The sequence below is a fragment of the Typha latifolia genome, chromosome 5, assembly GCF_019914945.1.
Source record: "Typha latifolia isolate L0001 chromosome 5, TyphaL0001v2, whole genome shotgun sequence".
Classification (NCBI taxonomy): domain Eukaryota; kingdom Viridiplantae; phylum Streptophyta; class Magnoliopsida; order Poales; family Typhaceae; genus Typha; species Typha latifolia.
Window position 1 is genome coordinate 10,869,153 of NC_133090.1, and position 21,455 is coordinate 10,890,607.

Below are 21,455 nucleotides of genomic sequence, written 5' to 3' on the forward strand. Positions count from 1 at the left end.
TTATATATTATTAATCTCTTATACTCTTATATAATATTTAACTGTTATTTTAGAATAAGAACTACTCCTGAATCTAATTTGTTTTCTTTTCTTTTGGTGTGGATGTCTCACGCCCCTGTTACCCTTCACATGCAACAAGAGGTTAGTAAATTTTTAGTGTTTTTAGTGGGGCTGCCTAACCTCTGTTCTTATGCATTTTCTTTTTTTTTTTTTTTTTTTTTTGAAAAAAAGTCATGTTGGGATTAAGACTCTTAAGCTTGAGTACACGAAATTAACATGTAAGCTTAATTCTAAAAACTCATATTTTATAAGTGCAGAATCACAATAGAACATGAATATTAAAAGAGAGAGTGGATGAGGACCTTTTTCATATAATATTTAATAATAATAAAAACATTTTTGATAATGGGTCTAAAGTATTTACTCATCTATAATTATCTCTCCCCACGTATGAGAGAGAAACGCCAAATGGCAATCGTAATTAAAACATTGAAAGTTTTAAGCATTTTCTTTCTATCAGCAGAAATTTTGAAAGTATCTTAATACCGTGTGGGTTTATTATGGTTCGGATGTAACCTTTTATTTTCCTAAAAATCTCTACCATTTACAAATAATATCCACTCTTATGTTAGAGTATCACAAATTAAGTAACCGAGATACTTAAATAGCTTTCTTGAGATAACAGTTAGAATATCCATTGAGATATGAATAATTTTAAAAAAAAAGTAAGGTGAATTGAAACAAAAATTACACAACTGTGAGGGGATGGGTAACTTAAATTTAAATAATATCATGTTGAAAGATTAAATATTTCTTTTTTCTAGATTCTTATAGTTTAAAACAGTGCGAGTTAAAATTAATTTAATGTGTTAAATGAGTATGTGGTAATATAAGTTTTTTAGTGTATTAGAAGGAAACGTGGAAGAGAAACCTAAATATAAATACTTTGAACCTGCTATTAAAATATAATTTTTTTATCAAAATATATTATATTCAAAAAAATATCTATGAATGAGCCGGCCCATGAGATAGGAAATAAAAAGGTAAATTTTATGAATTATACCTTATATTTTATCTATTTTATGATTCACACCTTCGTTTTTTTAGTTTTTTTTAATAACCAGACTCATTATTTTTATAATTCTCATTTAACACCCTCCATTAATTTAAACAGTACCAGTAAAAAAATATTCGGTTATAATATATGAAATAATTTATAAATACCTAAATTAGGTAAAGAGGAGAAAAAATAATTATGAGGGTATTTTAGTAATTTAGTTGATATTAGTTAGTCAATATTAAATGAGAATGATAAAGAAAAGAAAGGAAGGATCGGATTATAAAATCGAGTGAGAATTATAAAATAAGTAAAATATAAAGTGTGATTTATAAAATATCCAAATAGAAAAAAAGGGGGAGGAATTAATAGATCTCTAATCAACAGCAGGTAGGATTATTTCGTCAAATACTCAACTACGGATGGTCTCGTGGATGTCCATATTTTGAGCCAGATCCCTAATTTACGTACAAACAGATAGATAGATAGATAGATGCACGTAATAAATCATTTCTCTATCTGTCCACACCCATATATGGGTGGACAGATACAAGAATCCGGATAATTATCCCCGAATACAGTCGGATTCCGATACCGATACCCATCCGGTCCCTCTATATTAATTAATCCGGTGTCACCCACACAGCGCACAGCGGTGGTGTCCACCACCTTTTAACCACTCGAACCCAAAATTTAAATAAATAAATAAAAATGAAAAAAATAAAATAAATTCCAGCTTCGACGAAACTCCATTCCTATCTTTAGTATGTGGAGGATAAACCTCCCGCCCCGTAAAAATAGCAAACATTACAACAGAAATTTAACCCTAACCCCCATCACTATATATATACGTATATATTTTAGTACTCTTACTACTCTCGCATTCCTTATAACAATCACACCCAAATTAATGACTTTGTGCATATTAAATTTAACATCACCGCCGCCGCCAATGGAGAAGATGGATCCTGGCTCGCGGGGGCTCCACAACTGTTGTGGCTACGCCGACGATGGTGTTAATGGATCGCTGGAGCTGTGCACGGAGAGCCTGGGGTTCGAGAGCGGGGACGGGAGGGTCGGGGAGGGGGAGGCCGAGCTGGACGTCAGCTCGGCAGATGACACAGCGGCGGGAGAAGAGAGGACGGGGCGGAGGAGGGACGACGAGAGGAGGAAGGAGTTCCCGCCGCCGCTCAGGTGGATCGGCGAGGGCGCTCACATGAAGGCCGAGAGGAGAGATGGTCGGCTGATCCTGACTGAAGTGTGGACCGAGCGGCCGGAAATCTTCCACGTGTCCCGGGAAGATGGACGGCTCAAATTGCATCTGATAGGGTCTGAAGAGGAGGAGGAGGAGGAGGAGGAGGTGACCGATGAGGAGAGTGGCGGCGGAGGTGGGAGTTGGGATTGGGGAAGGGATGAGAGGAGGAGGGAGGGGATTTGGAGGTGCCAAGAGGCGGTGAGTGGTAACGGGATGCCGTTATTGTGGTCGAATCACCGCTTCCTGACGACGGCCTGAGGTGAAAAGAAAATTAAAGAAGAAAAAAGAAAAAGAAAAAAAAAAGAAGAGAGATGGAACCGGTGTCGTCACCACCGGTGGGATGGGAGAGAAGATTCTTAGAAAGAAATGGGTTTCTATTTTCTTTTCTTTTCTTTTCTTTTGTTGCATGTACACCCTCTAAAATTTCTTAATTATGTTTTTAACCTTTTAAAGTTAGATATTTATATGTATACATTAGAGCCTGAGGTGAAAAATTAAGACTGGAATAAAATGAGGATTTATCTTAGGATAAAAAAATTTTGTCCCAATTTTTGTTAGGTGTTTGGTTGCACAATCGTTAGGATAATAATATATAATTAGATAGCATTTGGTTGTGATAGTTGAAATAAGATATAAAAATGATAAAATTAAGCTTATTGGTCTTTTTCTAGTTTAATGTATATAGATATTTGATATTTTTTTTATTGAGAAAGATAGGAAAATAGTTTTATAATTAAATATAAATTTTATATTTAATTTATAACTATTATATTATCATATCATGTTTATTTTTGAAATTTCTTACCAAAAAATAATTTAATTTAATTTATCATAATTTAACGATATAGATATTATCACAAATAGCATCATAAATATACAAGGCATATTTTAATAATTTTATTGCAAACATATTTTAATACATTATATTATAGTCACATTATAATAGGGTAATTCGACAGTTATATTAAGTCACATTACAGTTTGATAATATATTTTAATAAGTTATAATCACTATAAATCTATATTATATTCATACTATAATTCAGTAATTTTGTCTTTGTGAGAGAAACATTATCTGAGCTAAATGTTAGGATAAAGATACCCAGATAAGTATAGTTTGTTTTATTTCCTTATCCCTTGTTTAACAAGAATTTTCTGGAATAAAAGGGGTTATCTGGCCCTTAACCAAGAGTTAAATTTCTATTCCCATTTAATAGTAAAGAATCTATGTTCTTATTCTATTCTCTCTTCTTCTTCTTTTAATATATTGGGCATCTTGATTATTTTGTGTATTAAATACTTCAACTTTTGTCCGAAAGTAATTAGAAAGGCATCCTTAGATTTTAAAAGTATATTTAATTTACAAGGTAGTGGTTTTGGAGAAAATTTGGCTTGGCCAATGTAAACACTTTTATTTGATTAAATATTTATAATAGTAATAGTTTAGGAAGAGATGATTTGTTCTTGAATAATAAAAAATAATGCATCTTATTAGACAAACATAATACAAGATATTTTTCTTAAAGATTGAGTTGAGAATCATTGTGGGATCAAATCTTTGATAATTATTTATTCATCTCTTATATACATGACTTATAAAGCGGATTTGAGATCTATATATCTTAGAAAACATTTGCATCATGATATCATTTAATCATAGATGATTCATACATGAACTATACTGAGAAGAACTAAATCTAAGTCACTTTATAGATTATGGAATGATTCACTTAGAGCATCACACTTTACAAATTATATATATACTACTTATCATAGATAACCATATTCTCTATGTAATAGTATTCTTGGTGTTATATTAATTTTGCATCTAGCAAAATCTAAACTATGAGTAGGTATGAATTTGACAATATTTTCAAGTTAGATTGAAAATCTCTTTGTAATGTATGACAGTATGAGTCAAGCCTACCTCGAAGTCCAAGGAACAAACATGTTCCTAATCACTGTAATTATTCATTTTAAGTGACTCTAAAGGAGTTAGGTGATGTGGTCCGACACGATTGGGTTTATATATATATATATATATATATATATATAATGAGAGCCAAGCTTGATTATAGTTAGGCTATTTGGGCTCCCATGTCAGAGCCCAAGAAGATAAGCTACTTGGGCATAAGAATAGCTCATCAACTTAAAACGAGATAAGAAAATAAAAAGGAGCCTAGAAAGAGATAGGGTTTGGAAATTGAAGGGCAATCTTCTCCACTAGGGACCATATACACAACTACATATTGCACAAAGAAATTTGTTGAAATTTGTTGGGATTAATTGTACCTCCATCTAATGCCATTTTCTTGCGTCTCGATGTATGAGCCAATTTCGTCAAACACTATTAAAAGATAATAAAATAATCGTAATAAATTTAGACATAAAAATATACATGTATGTGAAAAACTATCTCAAGAGAGAAAATAATATGAGGCAATAATTGTAAACCTATCGGTCATGGGTCATGCCTACGTCCACGCACATGCGTGATGCGCGTAATGTAATAGTCATGAATGCAAGAATAAATCTTTATATAAGATAATACATTCCACAAGTAGAACTTTTATTACAAGAATCTCTATATATTAGCCCTCGTTCACTTTAGGAATATTTTTTTTTTTAAATTTCAGAATAACAACTAAATACCATAATATCCTCACTCTAGAATACAAATCTTATTCACCGAAATTACATCTTATACCACACACTAACTCAATTACTAATTTATTCTTGATATATATTTTTTATTACCTACTTTATGTCAAACCAAAAGGTATTCATCGTAATTTAATAAAAAAATAAACAAATTTTTTCTTATTTTTCTCTTTACTCTATAACACAGCAAAGATAATTATTACACCCTTATTCCATAATATAAGCAAACACAAGAATAGTTATTCTTCAAATAAAGACCTTATTTTGGGAATAATAAAGAGAAATATCTATTCTAGAATTAACATTATTCTTAAAGTAAATGAGGCTAGAGTAATAGTAAATAACTATAAAAATTTGGTAGGACCCACACAACTTAATATCCATATAAACTATCATCATTGCTATAAACCTAACTCCTAACTCACCTCATCTTTGCAATACAATTTTTTTTTCATGATAAAAAGTCATGAGCCAAAATGATTTAATGAATAGACCTTACTTTGAATTAGGGATGTCAAATAAAAAATAAATTATATATTAAATAATATAAATTAGAAAGAATCATCATGTTATGAATGAACATATAAATATATCATCAACGATATATATCTATATGTTCTACGGGTGAAAACGGATCGGATACAGATCGGATAGTGATTAACCCACGTCCATATAAATATATCATCAACGATATATATCTATATATTCTAGGGGTGAAAATGGATCGGATACAGATCGGATAGTGCTTAACCCACATTCGGATCTATATTTTTAGTTCAGATACGGATTCAGATACGGATATCGGATGGATAGTAAAACTTAAAACCATATCCTAACTAAATTGATACGGATATATTTATATTCACCTTGTTAATACCTAATAAACTCTATTAAAAAAAAATAAAAGAAAAGAGGAACAATTACACCTTCCAACATTATTTGAGTGGCATTAGCTGCTCCTCCCTAGTTTCGTCTCCCTATGCATCAATATTTTACACAAGATTAATTAGCCACATCAACTGAGATGTCCATGTCTGCGACCTCAAGTTTGGTCTTGCAATGACTTTCATGGGGCAAAGAGGATTTTGGAGGGAAGGGGAGGGCAAGAACAGAGGTTGGTGGGCAAATCAAGGGAGTGAGGGTCTGAATCCTTAAGGAAAAGGGAATTCTCTTGCTCCTCCAAGCCAATCTTAGTCCAAATCACCGTAGGTAACTAGTCACTCAAGCCACTGGAGCCCAACAAAACCTCAAATAGAGCATCTCTCTTTTGGCCACTTGTGACTAGTCACAAGGAAGGAGATAGTCATCCTCCCGAGGCATAGGGGAAAGAGGGAGATAGTCATCCTCCTAAGCCATAGGGAAAGGTGGCAGGCATATATCCATGCCTTGGAACCGAGGCATTGAAAGAGATGTGACACTTCTCAATAGAGTTGGACTCCATTGTTGGAATGGGAGTGTGACTCTTCCCATATCAAATGCAACTTGCCCCTTGTCATAGAGTCCTTCTCTCTAATAGGAGCAATTTTACTGCTGGCTGAGCTCACCAAGGTGTGATGCAACTTGCCCCTTGTCATAGAGTGCGACTTTTACCATGAACTTTTTCACCTCCTTTAATTGTATATCTTGTTCTCCGTTCGGCAACTCCTTTCCCTCCAGAGGAGTTTAATGATAAGTTTTAGGTTTTCTAGTGTAAATGTACTTGCTTGTGTGGATGTAGCTTTGAATGACAAAAAAAATGAATATATAAGAAAATTTATCGAAACCATCTTATCTTTTGTCTTTTATTATCTATCACATTCTACCATAGTAATCATTTGACTTTAATATTTTACTATTTAATGTTACAAAAGCATTCTGGCATTATTATTTTTTTAATGATAGTTACTATCTACATGAGCTAGCTAAATTAACTATACATGTAAAATGAGCTAAATAAATAACTCTTCTCATGTTAAAGTAAAGGGAATACGATTTTATTATCAAATTAGGATTATTTTGGATATTATTTTTAAAATAATATAATATTTTCTATTTCATTAACTAATAATATTTTTGAGGCATTAAAAGTATAATCTAGCAGTTGAATAATAAATATCAATATGGTAGATTATAATGATAAGAAGCAAATTGTAGGGCGTGTTTTTAATAATGTATACATATATATAATTAAGTAAAAAAAATTATAAGTTGATCATGTAGATGGTAAAGAATCGTTAAACAATTCTGAATATAATGAACAAATAGTGTCTCATCAAGCTAAGAGTTTGGCGTCTGAGCAAAACTCACATTCAGAATCAATCTAAGTTAAGACATTTCACCTCATGTGAAAAGAAAGAACTTCATTGAATAAGAATAACATCGTTCCTAAAACAAGATCCTAATATATATTTAGAGTTAGAGATAAGATAAAACTCGCATTCTAAAACAAACTCTGAAAAATAAATCCGAGGCTTGGCTCAGACATAAACTACAATGCTCGTTCATTGGAACATATTTTATGAACCATTCGAACAGATACTGTATCAGTTGAACTCAAGAGCGATGGAATGTCCAGAAAAGTACACAAGAAAATACGAGAAAGTTTTTTGCTAATATTACCTTTGCAAGAATATAGAAAATTATAGCATTAATTGCTTAACACACACACACATTCCTATAGAGCTTAGACTAAAAATATTATGTTAGATCTTTCTTGAAATATTTAACACTTCTCCGTCAATCGAATTGAAAGCGCCTCCCATGCTAAAACCTCATCCTGAGACGAAAAAGAGTGAGAAACTTTACTCTCTTTTTTTTTTGTTCTCTTCACGTTAAATTTTAAATTTTATGATCCTAAAGCGCAACCAGTGACTAGAAAACTATTAAAACTTTCCAAAGATTGAAGCACAGAGAAACGCTACAATTTCTCTACTAACAGATACTTCATTCAGAAGAATTCTCCTTGGACTCCGAGTACGGGTAGCCGATGCCATGGCGAGTATAAGGAAACACCACAAAGACAGCGCTAGCTATAGCACCAACCACCACCGGCAAGGCCATGTTCACAGCCTTCTCGTCGGACTCGAAAGACGGATAAAAGCACGAGACGATCTTCGAATCCAACATCGCGATAACTCCGAAGACAAGCAAAGAGAAGAAGGCATGCACAAAGTCCCCAAGTCTTAGCTTGTACTTGGACAAGTTCACAGAGCTAGAGTTTAGATCCGAGAAGGAGTACAAACCTTTTATGGTAGCTATACCATAGTAAATCTTCCCATCACTCCCTTTGTAGCTATCAGTGAAGGAAGAGAAGAAGCAAGAGAGGCCACAAAGGATGAGGAGTGCACCAGTCAAGAACTTGTTAGAGGTGTGACACTTGCCATTGCTAGTGAGAAGAGGGTTAAGGAATTGGAAGATGAAGACTGTTCCACTAGGAAGGACCTTGATGAGGTTGCCTACTCCTTTGAAGGCCTTGTCTGCTGTGCTTTGTGATTTCGTTGTGGAAGAAGAGCTGGTGAGTGTTTGGGTGTTATCTCCTGCCATGGTGATCAAGTGTATTTGTTCCAATTTTGATCTTGGGTCTATCACTCTTTATAGGAAGTATGGTGGGATTATAAGTTGAGATAATGATATGTTTACCATTAATTGTTAGAATGAAGAAGCTTGGTTGGGCTACCTAAGAGTCCATTCTACTTTGATACAATTGTTCAAAGTAATGCCTGCGCTAATGGCTGGTTGGTATGGGTGTAAAAGTTGACCAGTTTTATGCTCAAACACATGCAAATTTTCTATGCAAAATAAGTTTATTAAAGGCAGAAGATAGTTTAAATCCAAAATATAACCTGAGGAGTTCATGCTAATTTTTTTAATCAGCGAGCACATAGATATTTGCTTCTCTGCCATGTCAAGTTTTGATACTCTCTTGAATGTTAGTTGTGTTTATAAAATGTATGTTTTTATAATAATAACTTACATGCAATTCATAAATTTTCCAGAAAATGAACCTACCAAAGTAGAGAATCTGAACAGTCTATTATGGTGAACTTCTTGAAAAATTCACAATAAGATATCTTAATTTGGATGTGTTATAGGGATGTTTATTGCGTACATTCTCTTACTTGTAATGATGAAACATTTAGGTTATTATCCAGCTACCATAGCTACTCAGATACATCTCTATTTATTGGAATTGATTTGTGACAGTGAGATTGTTTCATTGTAGGATTCGATAGTCTCAATTAGATTGTACGTTTTATCTACCAATCAACCCAGAAGTACACACACATATATATATATATAAAACATGAGGTTGATAAGATATCGTTTTATATTTGCACACTAAGAAAACGCTTTGGTCCTTTGTATCAACCTTTAAATGTGCCTATGTGCAAGACTATTAAAATAATCAAACTAAATTAGTTCGACCCGAGCCCGACAAGCTCTCTCAACCTCAGCTCGCTCAAGATATAATGATTTATATCTATCTCTATCTAACTTTGATCTAATCCTAAACAACTAAACAGAAATGTCTATTTTCATTTTTGATAAATTCATGATTATTTTACGTATTAGAGTTTTAATCTTTTGATTAATTTATAGGCTAAACCTTAAATTTCAAGCTTTAAATAAGTTTTATTTACCTCAAGATTAAATCATGTTAGATCTGACCAGCTTGAATTAGGTTTGAATTAGGCTTGTTTAAGACTTGAATTTGACTTATTTAAGGCTTGAATTGAGCTTAGCTTGAGAGTAGCCTGAATTAGGCTCCGACTCGGAATTAAGTGAACCGAGCTCGAATAGATTAAGGCTCGCTGATGGTCAGGTTGTTTACACACCTTCGATAGTTATTTAACTGACTATTTAATTTAAATAATTATTATTATCTTTTTAGTATTACAATTTTATTTCTAACATTCTATCCATCAAGCTCATGACTCTTTTGTTTTTTGACTTACTAATTTAACTTGGTTGATAGTTTGATAATATAATTAGTTTGAAGGGGAAGCTTAATTGCACGACGGTTTAGAGTAAATTTTTGACGAGTTTAGTTTAAAGTAATTATTTAGAGATGCACGTGTTTAAAGACAGCTTACTATATCGATTAAATTTTAGTAAAATTTAAATGTACATAACGGAGGGTTGACATCCGCATACAAAAAAAAAAGCTATTTTAGAGAGAGAGAGAGAGGAGTTAAATTTTTTTAAGCAACAGGCAGGAGACTTTCTCTAGCTCTATCGGCGACGATGGAGACTGCCGACGACGACGTGCTGACCAGGTTGGACAGCTCTACCCGTGACGCCCGCCGCCTCCAACTCGAAACCCTCCAATCCATCCTTCAACATAATTCCGACACCGACTACCTCAAGACCTACCTCCGAGACCCCGAGATCGGCGCCGACTCCTTCAGACGCCTCGTCCCCCTCTCCTCCTATGCCGACTACGCCGACCTCATTGGCCTCATCGCCGACGGAATCAAACCACCTTCGTCCCTCTCTTCCCATCCCCTCCTCTGCTTCTTCCTAAGGTCAGCGGAGAAAAATGAAATTTTATTTTCTCTTTTTTCCGATCATTATTGCCCTTTTTCTTCGTTTTTATTCATCTACTTCGTAATTTGTGGAATACCCAGTTCAGGGACCAGTTCCTCGAAGCCAAAGTTGGTACCTTTCTTCGATTCCCAACTCGCTAAAACTTCCTCTAATCTTGCCCATCAGGCAAGCTCCGCCCTTCTTCGAAGGTAAATATCGAATAGTTCTCTACAGCCCATGTATTTCCTTGCAAGTTTTAATCTTTAATCTCAGCAAACCAAAACAAAAGGACAAAAAAGTTGATACCTTTTTGCCTTTTCGATTTTTCTTGCCTTTTTTTCTTTGTTTTTGTTGATGTGTACGAAATCTACGGGATACCTAGTTGGGAATCTAGCTCGTGGATCCAGAATTTGTACCTTCTTCGTATCCAGTTTCACCAAATCAGCCTCTGCTACCCATCTATTTCCTTGCAAGTTATAATCTTTGATCAAATCCCAGGTTGTTCCCACCAAGACCATCCATTAGTAAGATCTTATGGTTCCTCTACGCCGGAAATGTTACAGAAACCAAAGGGGGATTCAAGGTAATGGCGGCGACGGCATACCCACTTCAAGGGAAGGGGCCTAATCCATATCCTTTGCTCAATATCTGCATCAGTCCACAAGAAGTAATTCTGGGTGACGATATTTATCAGCAAACGTATTGCCACCTTCTCTGCGGCCTCAGGTTCTCCTCTTACATAGACGCCATCCGAGCTCCATATGCAGCAGGGCTAGTGAGGGCAATTCGACTTTTAGAGTCCAATTGGGAGCAGCTTTGCCATGACATAGAATTCGGATCTGTTAGTAGCAAGATAACAGAATCTCCAATGCGAGAAGTTGTTGAAAAATTGCTTGGTGGACCACAACTGGACTTGGCGCAGAGGACTCGAGTAGCTTGTCAGAAAGAGAGCTGGTGTGGAATTCTTCGCAAATTGTGGCCGGAGATGCGATACATTGCTTGTGTCACCACTGGTAGTATGGAGCAATATTATCCAATTTTGAAGTACTATGCTGGTGAGACTGTACCATTGTTATGTGGAGACTACTTTGCTTCAGAATGCCCTGTGGGGATTAACTTGGAGAGGACTTGTTCACCAGAGAATACAAGCTTTGTGTTACTCCCAACCGCTGCTTACTTCGAGTTCCTCCCTTTTGATATCGAGACTTCTCCTTATGACAAAAAAGAAACGGTTGATATCTCCAGCGTGGAGGTTGGAAACCTCTATGAGGTGGTGGTGACTACTTATAGGGGATTGTATCGATACCGGCTCGGAGATGTTGTTAAGGTAGTCGGGTTTTATAACTCTTCTCCTCGCATTAAGTTTGTGACAAGAGCTCCTAAAGATTCATCTGAGATCATTACTGAGAGGGACTTGATGTCTGCAATGGAAAATATTCAGCTCATGCTCAGAGATGAGTGCAGTGGAGAGATTGTAGAGTTTGCAGGGTGCTTAGATTCCGATTCTAGCAAGAGACATGCGAACATTTTTGTTGAAGTAAGCAGTGACTGTGTTTTGCTGCAGAAAAAGAGATTGGAGGAGTCAATTGCTTTTCTGAGAAGGTGTTGTTCATCTCTTGAAGAATATTTAGGGATTGTTTATAAATTGAAGAGGTCTAATGGAGATCTTGCTCCAGTAGAGATAGCAATAGTGAATCCAGGGAGCTTTGAGAGGCTCTTGAAGATGGCAGTGGAGAATGGAGTGTCTGCCAACCAATACAAACCACCAAAGATCATTAGAAATTATGAAATTGTTAAGACATTAAAGGCATGCATTGCAGTAAAAGCTAACAGTGAGGCTGCATTATTACATTGAGAGCTTCTCACAGGAGAATTGAACATTTACTAACTTCTTGTTTGTATCATATTGCTGTGGAAATTTTCGTCTGTGATTTTGTGTAGTAATTTAGGGTAAATTATAGTCATGTATTGCAGTCCGATTTCAACCTATAATCATTTATTTTAAATTTAAGGACTTAAATCCATTGTGATACAGACTAAATAATAATTATTAAATTTCTCATCTAAGATTAGCAGAAATGATACAAGCTTATGTTAGGGTTCTCTCAAAAGAATCAAAGGCCAGCCAAGAGAAAGAAAAGGTGGTCGATTCTGGCTAGCTAGAGCTTTTGGGTGTCCGGTGTCCTTTGGGTGCAAATCTCAGCTTGTCACTTGACTAGATGATGGGTTTAGGTCTTGATAGTTGACTGTAGAGAAGGCTCAAAGATTTAGCTAGAAGATGAGTCAAATAGGAAAAGGCTTTGGATTCGACGAGTTGGCATGGGTCTGTCGGGTCCAATTAGGTCTCTGAGCCAGTTCAGACCTTTCAAAATGAAGTTTTGGGCTGAAATTTGATATAAAAGTGTGTTATGCTCTTAGCTAGATATGAGCTAGGATTTGGTTAGATTTTTAGTAATAGAACTAGGCTTAATGATCGAAAGCTTTGGCTGGCTCGCAGCAACCTGCACAACTGGGTCTTAAGTTGGCTAGGATTTTAGTGCCCCTTGGTGAGTGAGGAGGCATGTCCAGGACAAAGGGCGTGGTTGACTTGTGTAGGGGAGATTTAGGCTAGGGTTTTGGTTGCAGTGCAACAAAAAAAATAATGTGTTAAAAATTGACTCAAATTTAATTTCAGCAAATTTTCAATATGTATCAGCATTTCTGTGCCGCGCGTTTGAACGGGCCCTAGAGGCGTTCGAACGCGGGTTCCAAAGATAGCAGTCTGTGATGCAGGCGTTCGAACGGCCCAGTTGCTTTCGAACGCGAGCTAGCCCGAGAGCAGACTTTTCTGCAGGCATTCGAACGGCTCCTCCTGCGCTTGAACGCCCCTTTGGTTCTGTTGTATTGATATTGGGCGCGTTCGAACGCGTCCTCGAGGGCGTTCGAACGTGACGCGAAAAATCCCCAAATATGAACCTGACTATAAATACTAAAGAGTAATTTTTTAGAGCTAGTGGTTGGAAAAATATTTATAAGAATTGAGCCACCATTCTATTGAGAGTGATTAGAGTTGTTAAACTATTTCTAAGTGAGGGATTTGCATAGTAAAGAAGATTGCTCCGCCCGTGGACGTAGGCACATTGCCGAATCACGTAAATCTTGTCTCTCTCTCTCTATTGTCTCCATTGTTTTCATTGTTAGTGATTGTTTGCATTAGGGTGTTTAATCCATGATTAAAACTGCTTAGGGCTATTCTATCACCATTAACATCTCTTTGGAGTTTTTCCCGAGCATTGCATTGGTTTCCTTTCTCTATTCCCATTTGAGATATTTGGGGTGAAGGTCTTACTTCCGCTTCCTTCACCATTTGGGTATTTTGCACAACACAATGGTGAGGTGATGGTTAAGGGTTGATGAACCAAGAAGGGCTGGCAGTGACTTAGTGGTGATAATGGTAGGATCCAAGGCTAAAGGCGATGATGGCTTGGGCTAAGGATAAGGGGCCACATCCATGGTGAAAGTTGGTTGTGGAAGGAGGTGATGATCATGAAAGGTGGAGGCCGAGTGGAGATGGAGATGGGCTCGATAAGGTGGAGAGTGGTGGCGATGGTTGCAGCCAGTAGGCCAGCGAAATGAAAGTCATACAAATGGTAGAGATGGTTGGGGCAAAGAAAGATAGAGGGGAAAAGCTAGAGACAAAAGAGAAGCTAAATCCAAATTAATTGATGCATAACTCAACTAGAACTGTTCTCCATATATTTATAATTCGACTAAACTGAATCGACGAACCGACTCAGTTTGGGCCTATCCAATTCAAATGAGACTTTACATAAAATCCAAACGATTTCTATAATTAAAATAACTAATCTAAAATGAAATAAGCAAGATGACTCGACTCAACGGACCCGCTAACTCGGGCTAACTCAACTCAGACTCAACCCGAATAGTAATGTAATCCGTAGACCAATATTTATTGAAAGCTCAAGACTATACATAGCTTCCAATAGTGGATCATTCAAAACTTTACAAAGCCTCTCTTGTAGACCTAGCTTGGCAATGTTATGAGTATGAGCATTTAACACCTACTCATATAACAAACCCGAAGAAGAGGATGTAGGGTCGAACACCTAGTGCATTCCTAAATTATTAGAAATTTAGTCAAGTTTGAGCCACAGAAAAAGCCATTCACCCACTTAGGGAGTCACTGAAGAGCCATACTGGGCCATTGCCCATAGTAATCAAAAAAATAAATTTACTTTTATGATACCCCTCAGTCTGTGAACCAATAATGATTCACACACCACCTTGCAACCCACCCTACCAACTTGCATCCACCCATCCAATAGGCTCAACTGCATAGAGTACCTGATGGCAAGAGAAAGAGTTATTTTCGACCATGTTATCACCCTACAGCAAAGGAAGGATAAGAGTGTTTTCCCCCATCCATCCAGGTTGGAATATTTAGCTAGGGGAGAAACTTCATTCTGCCTGGAAGCTATCATTCCTTGCTTTCCAAAGGCACCGCATGGCATTGAAGAGAAAAGCTAGAGGTATACTATGGATAAATCTGAGACAATAGTAGACTGGCAGCCATCTAGATGAGATGGGGTGTTATCGAGCTTGAGGCCAAGCTTACAACATTATCACATTGCTCAAGCAAATGGACAAGATAGTAACAATTGGACAACCATTTCAAAACCAGAGTTAGACATGGGTCAGGTCTCATCCATAGATCCATGGCCATATGAAAATTATCTTCCAGACCTTCGTAATTAAGCATTTTCACCCAAGGATTGTCAACACCCATAGAATTAATGCACACCAAAGATTTACAAATGCTCTCCCAGCTCTTAAGGTGCATCTGATGCTTCTCATCATCAAACTCTCACCAGAAATTGCATAGAGTGGTGTTAAGCTTGGAAATGAGAGCTTAAGGCAAGAGGGTAGTCGACATAAAAGAAATTTGGAATAGCGGCGTTGAGAACAACTTGGGAGAGGAGTTTGTGTTTCCATCCGTCTAGCTTCCTTTTCATATTTTTTTCAGAATGGACTCATAGGCTTCTTTTATGGGGACCCCAAATAATAAAAAGACATGGCAATAAGGAAGGTCCCTAGACCTCTCAAGCGAGAGATGAGGTAGAAATGCACTCATAGACCAGCTTAACAAAATGATTAAAACTCCACTCCATCTTGTCAAATACTTTCAATAAAGTCCGCTTTGAGCAGTGATGACTGTGTTAGTCTTGTTCAGATTTTGGCCCATTCTTTTAGATGTGAAGAAACACCAAACTTTGCTACAAATCCCTAGCTTCAGGACCGACCTATAGAGTTGGAAATACCGAGTAGTTTGGCCGTCCAGGCCTGCCTTGTCCGATCCAAGGCTCTGAAGGGAGGTCAAATGATACGGTTCAGCGCCCAGTGACTCATATTACTCCTGTTTTGCTTATTTGCTTAGATGTAATTCAGATTAGATCCTGAGGGTCCTGTAAATTGCTTATGGGTACTTAGTCGTTTTGTGTTAGTCGGATCGAAGTCGGTCAGGCTAGGCTGATCAAGTCGCAGGTAGCCACCTACAAATACTTCTGGTGCACACCTAGTTAACCATCTTTGATCAATTAGAATTGACTCCTCTTCTTCCTTGTTCGACCTCTCCCTCTCTTGTCCTCTTCCTCCAAGCTTGGCCAACCACTATTGCCGACCTTGCTATTCACCTCCTCCGCAAGTTGGTCTCTTATCTCGGAGAGACAGTCCACCTTCTCCCTCCTCCTTTTAAATCCCTATCGACTTACACCATCTCCGTCCGCTATCTTCATACCACCCTATTCTAGCCGAACTGACTAAACTTTTCAATCTTAGATCCGTTGCAAAACTCTCTTCTAGGGCGACATATTCAAATTCAAGAGGTTCCAACAGGGAGATTGCCTAGAATCGCCATCGCATGTTTCGCCCTATAGTCTATCCAAAGACCATTGCATATCAAATTAAGTTGTTTCCTTAGATCGGAACGTATATCATAAAATTTTCGTCAATCAGATAGAGGGGCTCACCTAAATTAGTAGCAATACCATCGTGAAGTTTGGGAAGCAAGTGCCACTCCACATGAGGAAAGTTAGCGAGAGAAGGCGGGCTAACAAAGGTGAAGATGGAGCAAAAATTGGAGACAAACTCAGCTAGAAATTGTGCTCTGAGAATGATTATAGATTCCCATTAACAGTTGACTAACATATGTAACTTGGTCTAGATCCTGAGGATTAGATGGTTAAGTACTTAAATTTAAAGTACACTGAGATAACTTAAATTGGGTCAAACTATATTGAGGTAATTTATTCAAGTTTAATACAAACTCAAGATTGATATTAATCAAGCTTGAACGAAACTTGACGTTCATCGAATTACTATTAGTAGCATTCTGTTAGTTAAACAACTAATCATAATTAAAATTAAAAGTGGATTAAAATAGACCATCTTGGCATTGTAAAAATTATTTAAAATAACTCCAAAACTACCCAATAATGTACCCAATATCATAGTATAGGGAAAAAAAATATCTTCTTTTATAAAAGGAAAAAATTCATCGGCAAATATTTTACAACTCAACTTCAAAAAAAAAAAATTAAATATTTTAGTCTTTTATATGTGTTTATTAACTTTAACAACGATCCGTTGAAAATTATGTTAAAAAATGTAATTCTAAAATAATCAAAAGATTTTAGTGACAATTATAATTTTTTTTTAAATATAACTATTAAAAAATAAAAATAAAATAGTTTATAAATTAATCTAACGGTTATAAAAAAATCTCCGTCAGATCGGATATTAAAATTGAAACAAAAATTACAAGGAAAAGTTTGGCTTAAAATATGAGCCAAACTTGACCACCATTCTTTAGCCTAGAATAAATCTACGTGTCTTGGAGGGTCGAATATAACAAAAATCCAAGAAAGAAACACTTAATTTTTTTTTTGAAGAGAAAGAAACACTTTACCATCTACCATCATCGCTCTAGAGAAAGAGACTAGAAAAAGGACAGACTAACTTGAGAAAAAGAGACCTCTTATTATCTTATTAATTAGATCCATTGTCCTAATCATTGGATACCATTCAGAGACACCAACTCCAATAAACAAGACGTGAGTTTAAGAACCCTAGACAAAGATCTCCTCTCTAATTTTGGCTAATAGCGAGGCCTAAATTTAGGTAAACGACTGTAATAATAAAAGTCCGAGCCTAGTTATTTGGTAACTTTTCAAATAACACCCAAAATTAAAAAAAATTTATTTGAAGATTTATATGATAAAAAGAGTTTTTTTTTTTTAGGGGATTAGTATATATTATAAATATGGGTGGGACCGGGACCGTACGGTAGAAATGATAACAACGAAGGCAAAAATTAACGGTGTTTCTTTCCTCAAAAATTTTGTAATAATTTCCTTCGTAGGTAACCTTTCTCCGTCCATGCAAGAAGACGAATGAAAGGCTACCAAACGATAAAAACGTGGATAGCTAATTCTATTCACCCATCACTATCCACAGTTGTCCGAATCCATGCAATTGGATTTGCTTTTATTGGTTTACTTCCAACGTTCTCAACCTTCTCTTCTATTTTTAAGTGGAGGAGAGAAGGCTTCGCGCCAACCACGCATTTAACCTTCCTTGAGACCACTAAACGGGAGCAAATTAATTCGTAACCAGAATAGATAGAGGGATAACTCGATCTCTATTCGTACAAAGAAGATATCTAGGTAATTGCAAGAATTTCTCGTAGCAATTTAGCAGCATGGCTTCTCCTCAAAGGTAATGATATCAAGCATGCGTCTTTTAATTGTATGAGTGTAGCTTTAATGAATTGCTAAATATCCAGAGAATGCGTAGAGAAACGTGGAGAAGTTGATGAATTAGTTCACTTGTCTACCTCCGTTTCAGCTCAAGGTATGGGAAAATTTATCTCAAACTCTTCCTATGAATTCAACTTCACTGTGTTCATCATCATCAAACCTTTAGATTTGAGATCGTTGGACTTCGATGAGGAGAATCGAGAAATGACCAATGAATCATCTTCTAGAACGCTTTTTGATGATTCCGTTCGGTCTTCGGATTCAGAAACAGTTTCTGAGAACACCAGCACATCGTACTCGGAGAATGGAATTATTTGCAGCCAGGCTTCACTTTGGCGGGGATTCCTTCGCCTATGGAGGGTGAAATCGATGAGGCGATTCTCGAGCTTCCCCCCATTTGGAGTGTCAAAGCTATCGAGAAGAAGAAGCAGTAGAGAGACCAATTTCCCCGGATCGAATTCGAGCATGGATAACGATTTCTGCCTGTTTAAGCCTTCTTGGAAGAGCTTCACGTTGCCAGAGCTCCAAAATGCCACAAATAACTTCAATCCAGGTCTGTTTTGATCTTCTCTCGCAATCTGACATGAACTTTCAGCACCAAAATATTCAGACTACATGAATTTGAATGAAAATGTTACTTAATTTCATTGACTACTTTGTTTCTTAATTTAGTCCTAACAAATTTGAACTTCAAGTATCAATCTGAACTGAGGTGATGCTCACAATTTGAGCTGTTACTCTGATATTTCTGTATGCCACATTTACTAATTTTCCTTGCAATAAGATCATAGTATTGTATCTTGGGTTTGAATCCATCCATATTTAAATGAACAGCATAGCAGAGTAAACTCCTCCTTAATTGTTCATCACCATCAAGTGAATCTTAACATTGGGTGACAGAGAAGAAATGTTATCTGAAACATATGTGCTTCAAATGCATAATGTTACATAGCATAGGACCTGTATGTTTCCCTTTAGTTGCTGATTCTAATGGAACTCAATATGTAAGGACAAAACAACTGAAGTGATACATTTCCCTCATATAGATATCGATTTCAGCAGTTCCTTTGGCTACTAATTCAGTGTGAAAAATTACACTTTCTTCCTTCGTACTACAGAGAATATAATTGGGAAGGGTGGGCATGCTGAGGTTTATAAGGGTTGCCTACGTAATGGCCAGATAATAGCAGTTAAGAGACTTACCAGAGGAACAGCAGATGAAAGGATCAACAATTTCTTATCTGAATTAGGAATATTAGTGCATCTGAATCATCCAAATACTTCAAGATTGATTGGAGTAGGGGCTGAAGGAGAGATGCTTTTTGTCTTTCAGTTGTCCTTCCATGGATCCCTGGCCACTCTACTTCATGGTAATTGTGTAAGTTTAACATGACATAAAGCTTTTCACGTTATGCTACATTTGTAATTTTCCCTTGCTGATCTATTTAAAAGGTTCAACGGAGAAACTAAACTGGAATCTCAGATACAAGATTGTCATTGGGATAGCCAAAGGTCTTGAATATCTTCATGAGAGGTGCTCGAGACGCATCATCCATCGAGATATTAAGTCTGAAAATATACTGCTTACAGAGAATTTTGAACCTCAGGTATCTTCCAAAAGATTGTTCTGTTAGTGTCTGTAATGTTGTTCCATGATGGTTTGTGAAACTTTTTAAGTACCAAAAGAATTTCAATACTTCAATCTCAAGAATAATGGAGACTTGAGAAGGTTACAGATTGGTTTGCTCATCTGAATACTTCAGCATAAGTTATTCAACTAATTCACTTTTCAGCAATTTTTTTACAGAATCTCTTTGATCTTGTTCCAGATATGCGATTTCGGAATTGCTAAGTGGCTACCTGACAATTTGACTCATCACACAGTGTTAAGCATTGAAGGCACATTTGGGTGTGTGAGTGAGGGATTTACTTCTAGTTTCATGTTCATCATCTTTTAATTATTTGGATATGCATTCACATTTTTCATCTAATATTACCCTCTTATGAAAACAGTTATCTAGCACCTGAATACTGCACGCACGGCGTAGTTAACGAGAAAACCGATGTGTTCGCCTACGGTGTTCTAGTACTAGAGCTCATTACTGGACATAAGGCACTAGATTCTTCAAAACAAAGTCTAGTGATGTGGGTATGTGTTCTTTTTACTCTGTTTCAACTTTAGTTTTCATGATTTAGAATTAAAACATAGTAATTGTAATTTATTTCTTTGCTTTATTGTTGTCTCAGGCAAAGCCTTTGCTTGAAAAGAATAAAATTATGGAGCTACTTGACCCTTCACTTTGTGATGATTATGACTCAAAAGAAGTAAAACGAGTAGCTAATGTGGCTCGTCTGTGTGTCCAGCATTCATCAATTCTACGGCCTCGCATGAATCAGGTGAGCTTACAACTATTGATCAATGTGCTTTCTCAAAAGAAAATAATGAAAGTACAACGAAAATGAATCGAAATGCCGACTAATTTGCAGAATCTATCCATAGTATGAATTTGAAAAGCAAATATTTATGTGCAGGTCCTAAAGCTGCTAAAAGGGGAGGAAGACCGATCGGATTCTAAAAATGTAATTCAGAAGTCGCTCATCCGCAGAACATATTCTGAGGAGATCTTCGATGCGGAGGAGTATAATGCAACGAGGTACCTGAATGATCTTAGTCGGCATAAACAGCTAGCTTTTGACTATTAAATCATAAGTTTTTGGACTAGCTTATCTACTAGTAAAGCAATTCTACATGGGACTCAAAAAGGAGAGAGAAAAGATGGCATTGAAATTGTCTAATTTTTGTATATCTCTTTGAGGGAACATGTTATGAAGTTTCTAACTCTATTTTGTACTCAAATTTCACTAGAAACGTATAAAACTTCAGTTGAATATTATGTGCTTTTGTTACATTAGTAGTGTAGTGCTGTTTATTTTGTCTTGAGGAAGACAGGGGAGCTCACTTCCTGTGAATGAGGCAGAGTACGGTCCAATATGCAACTCAAAAGCTTAAGAATCATAACTTGGTCACCCAACTCCTTCAAGGCCTAAGAACAAATAGGCAATCCAACTATCTTGTAATATATTTAACTTGTTCAAGACCAATACATCATGAAGAAAGATAATCTATAACAATTTTCACGGTAAAAGCTCAGTGGTACAACTA

At 36.3% G+C, this 21,455-nt stretch overlaps 3 protein-coding genes across 5 annotated transcripts; 2 read left to right on the plus strand and 1 right to left on the minus strand.

The window, feature by feature from the left end:
- Positions 1-7,295: 7,295 nt before the first annotated feature.
- LOC140789075 (protein DMP2) lies at positions 7,296-8,540 on the minus strand. Its single transcript, XM_073138675.1, has one exon. It carries the CDS (start codon positions 8,493-8,495, stop codon positions 7,896-7,898), a length of 600 nt encoding a protein of 199 aa, XP_072994776.1. The 5' UTR covers positions 8,496-8,540; the 3' UTR covers positions 7,296-7,895.
- Positions 8,541-10,102: 1,562 nt separating this feature from the next.
- Positions 10,103-12,442, plus strand: LOC140788164 (probable indole-3-acetic acid-amido synthetase GH3.6). The gene is made up of 3 exons (XM_073137307.1): positions 10,103-10,477; positions 10,580-10,687; positions 10,977-12,442. The coding sequence occupies exons 1-3, from the start codon at positions 10,197-10,199 to the stop codon at positions 12,331-12,333; spliced, it is 1,746 nt and encodes a 581-aa protein (XP_072993408.1). The 5' UTR covers positions 10,103-10,196; the 3' UTR covers positions 12,334-12,442.
- A 5,616-nt stretch (positions 12,443-18,058) lies between these two features.
- On the plus strand, positions 18,059-21,186 carry LOC140788903 (receptor-like cytosolic serine/threonine-protein kinase RBK2). Of its 3 annotated transcripts, none has more exons than XM_073138420.1 (9): positions 18,059-18,251; positions 18,319-18,386; positions 18,459-18,845; positions 19,411-19,662; positions 19,745-19,899; positions 20,122-20,201; positions 20,306-20,441; positions 20,540-20,689; positions 20,825-21,186. In XM_073138420.1, exons 1-9 carry the CDS (start codon positions 18,235-18,237, stop codon positions 20,993-20,995), a joined length of 1,416 nt encoding a protein of 471 aa, XP_072994521.1. In that variant the 5' UTR covers positions 18,059-18,234; the 3' UTR covers positions 20,996-21,186. The 3 variants fall into 3 exon arrangements, with proteins under 3 accessions (XP_072994521.1, XP_072994523.1, XP_072994522.1); XM_073138422.1 differs by having other exon boundaries at positions 18,059-18,199; XM_073138421.1 differs by having other exon boundaries at positions 18,086-18,251; positions 18,558-18,845.
- The last annotated feature ends 269 nt before the right edge of the window (positions 21,187-21,455 follow it).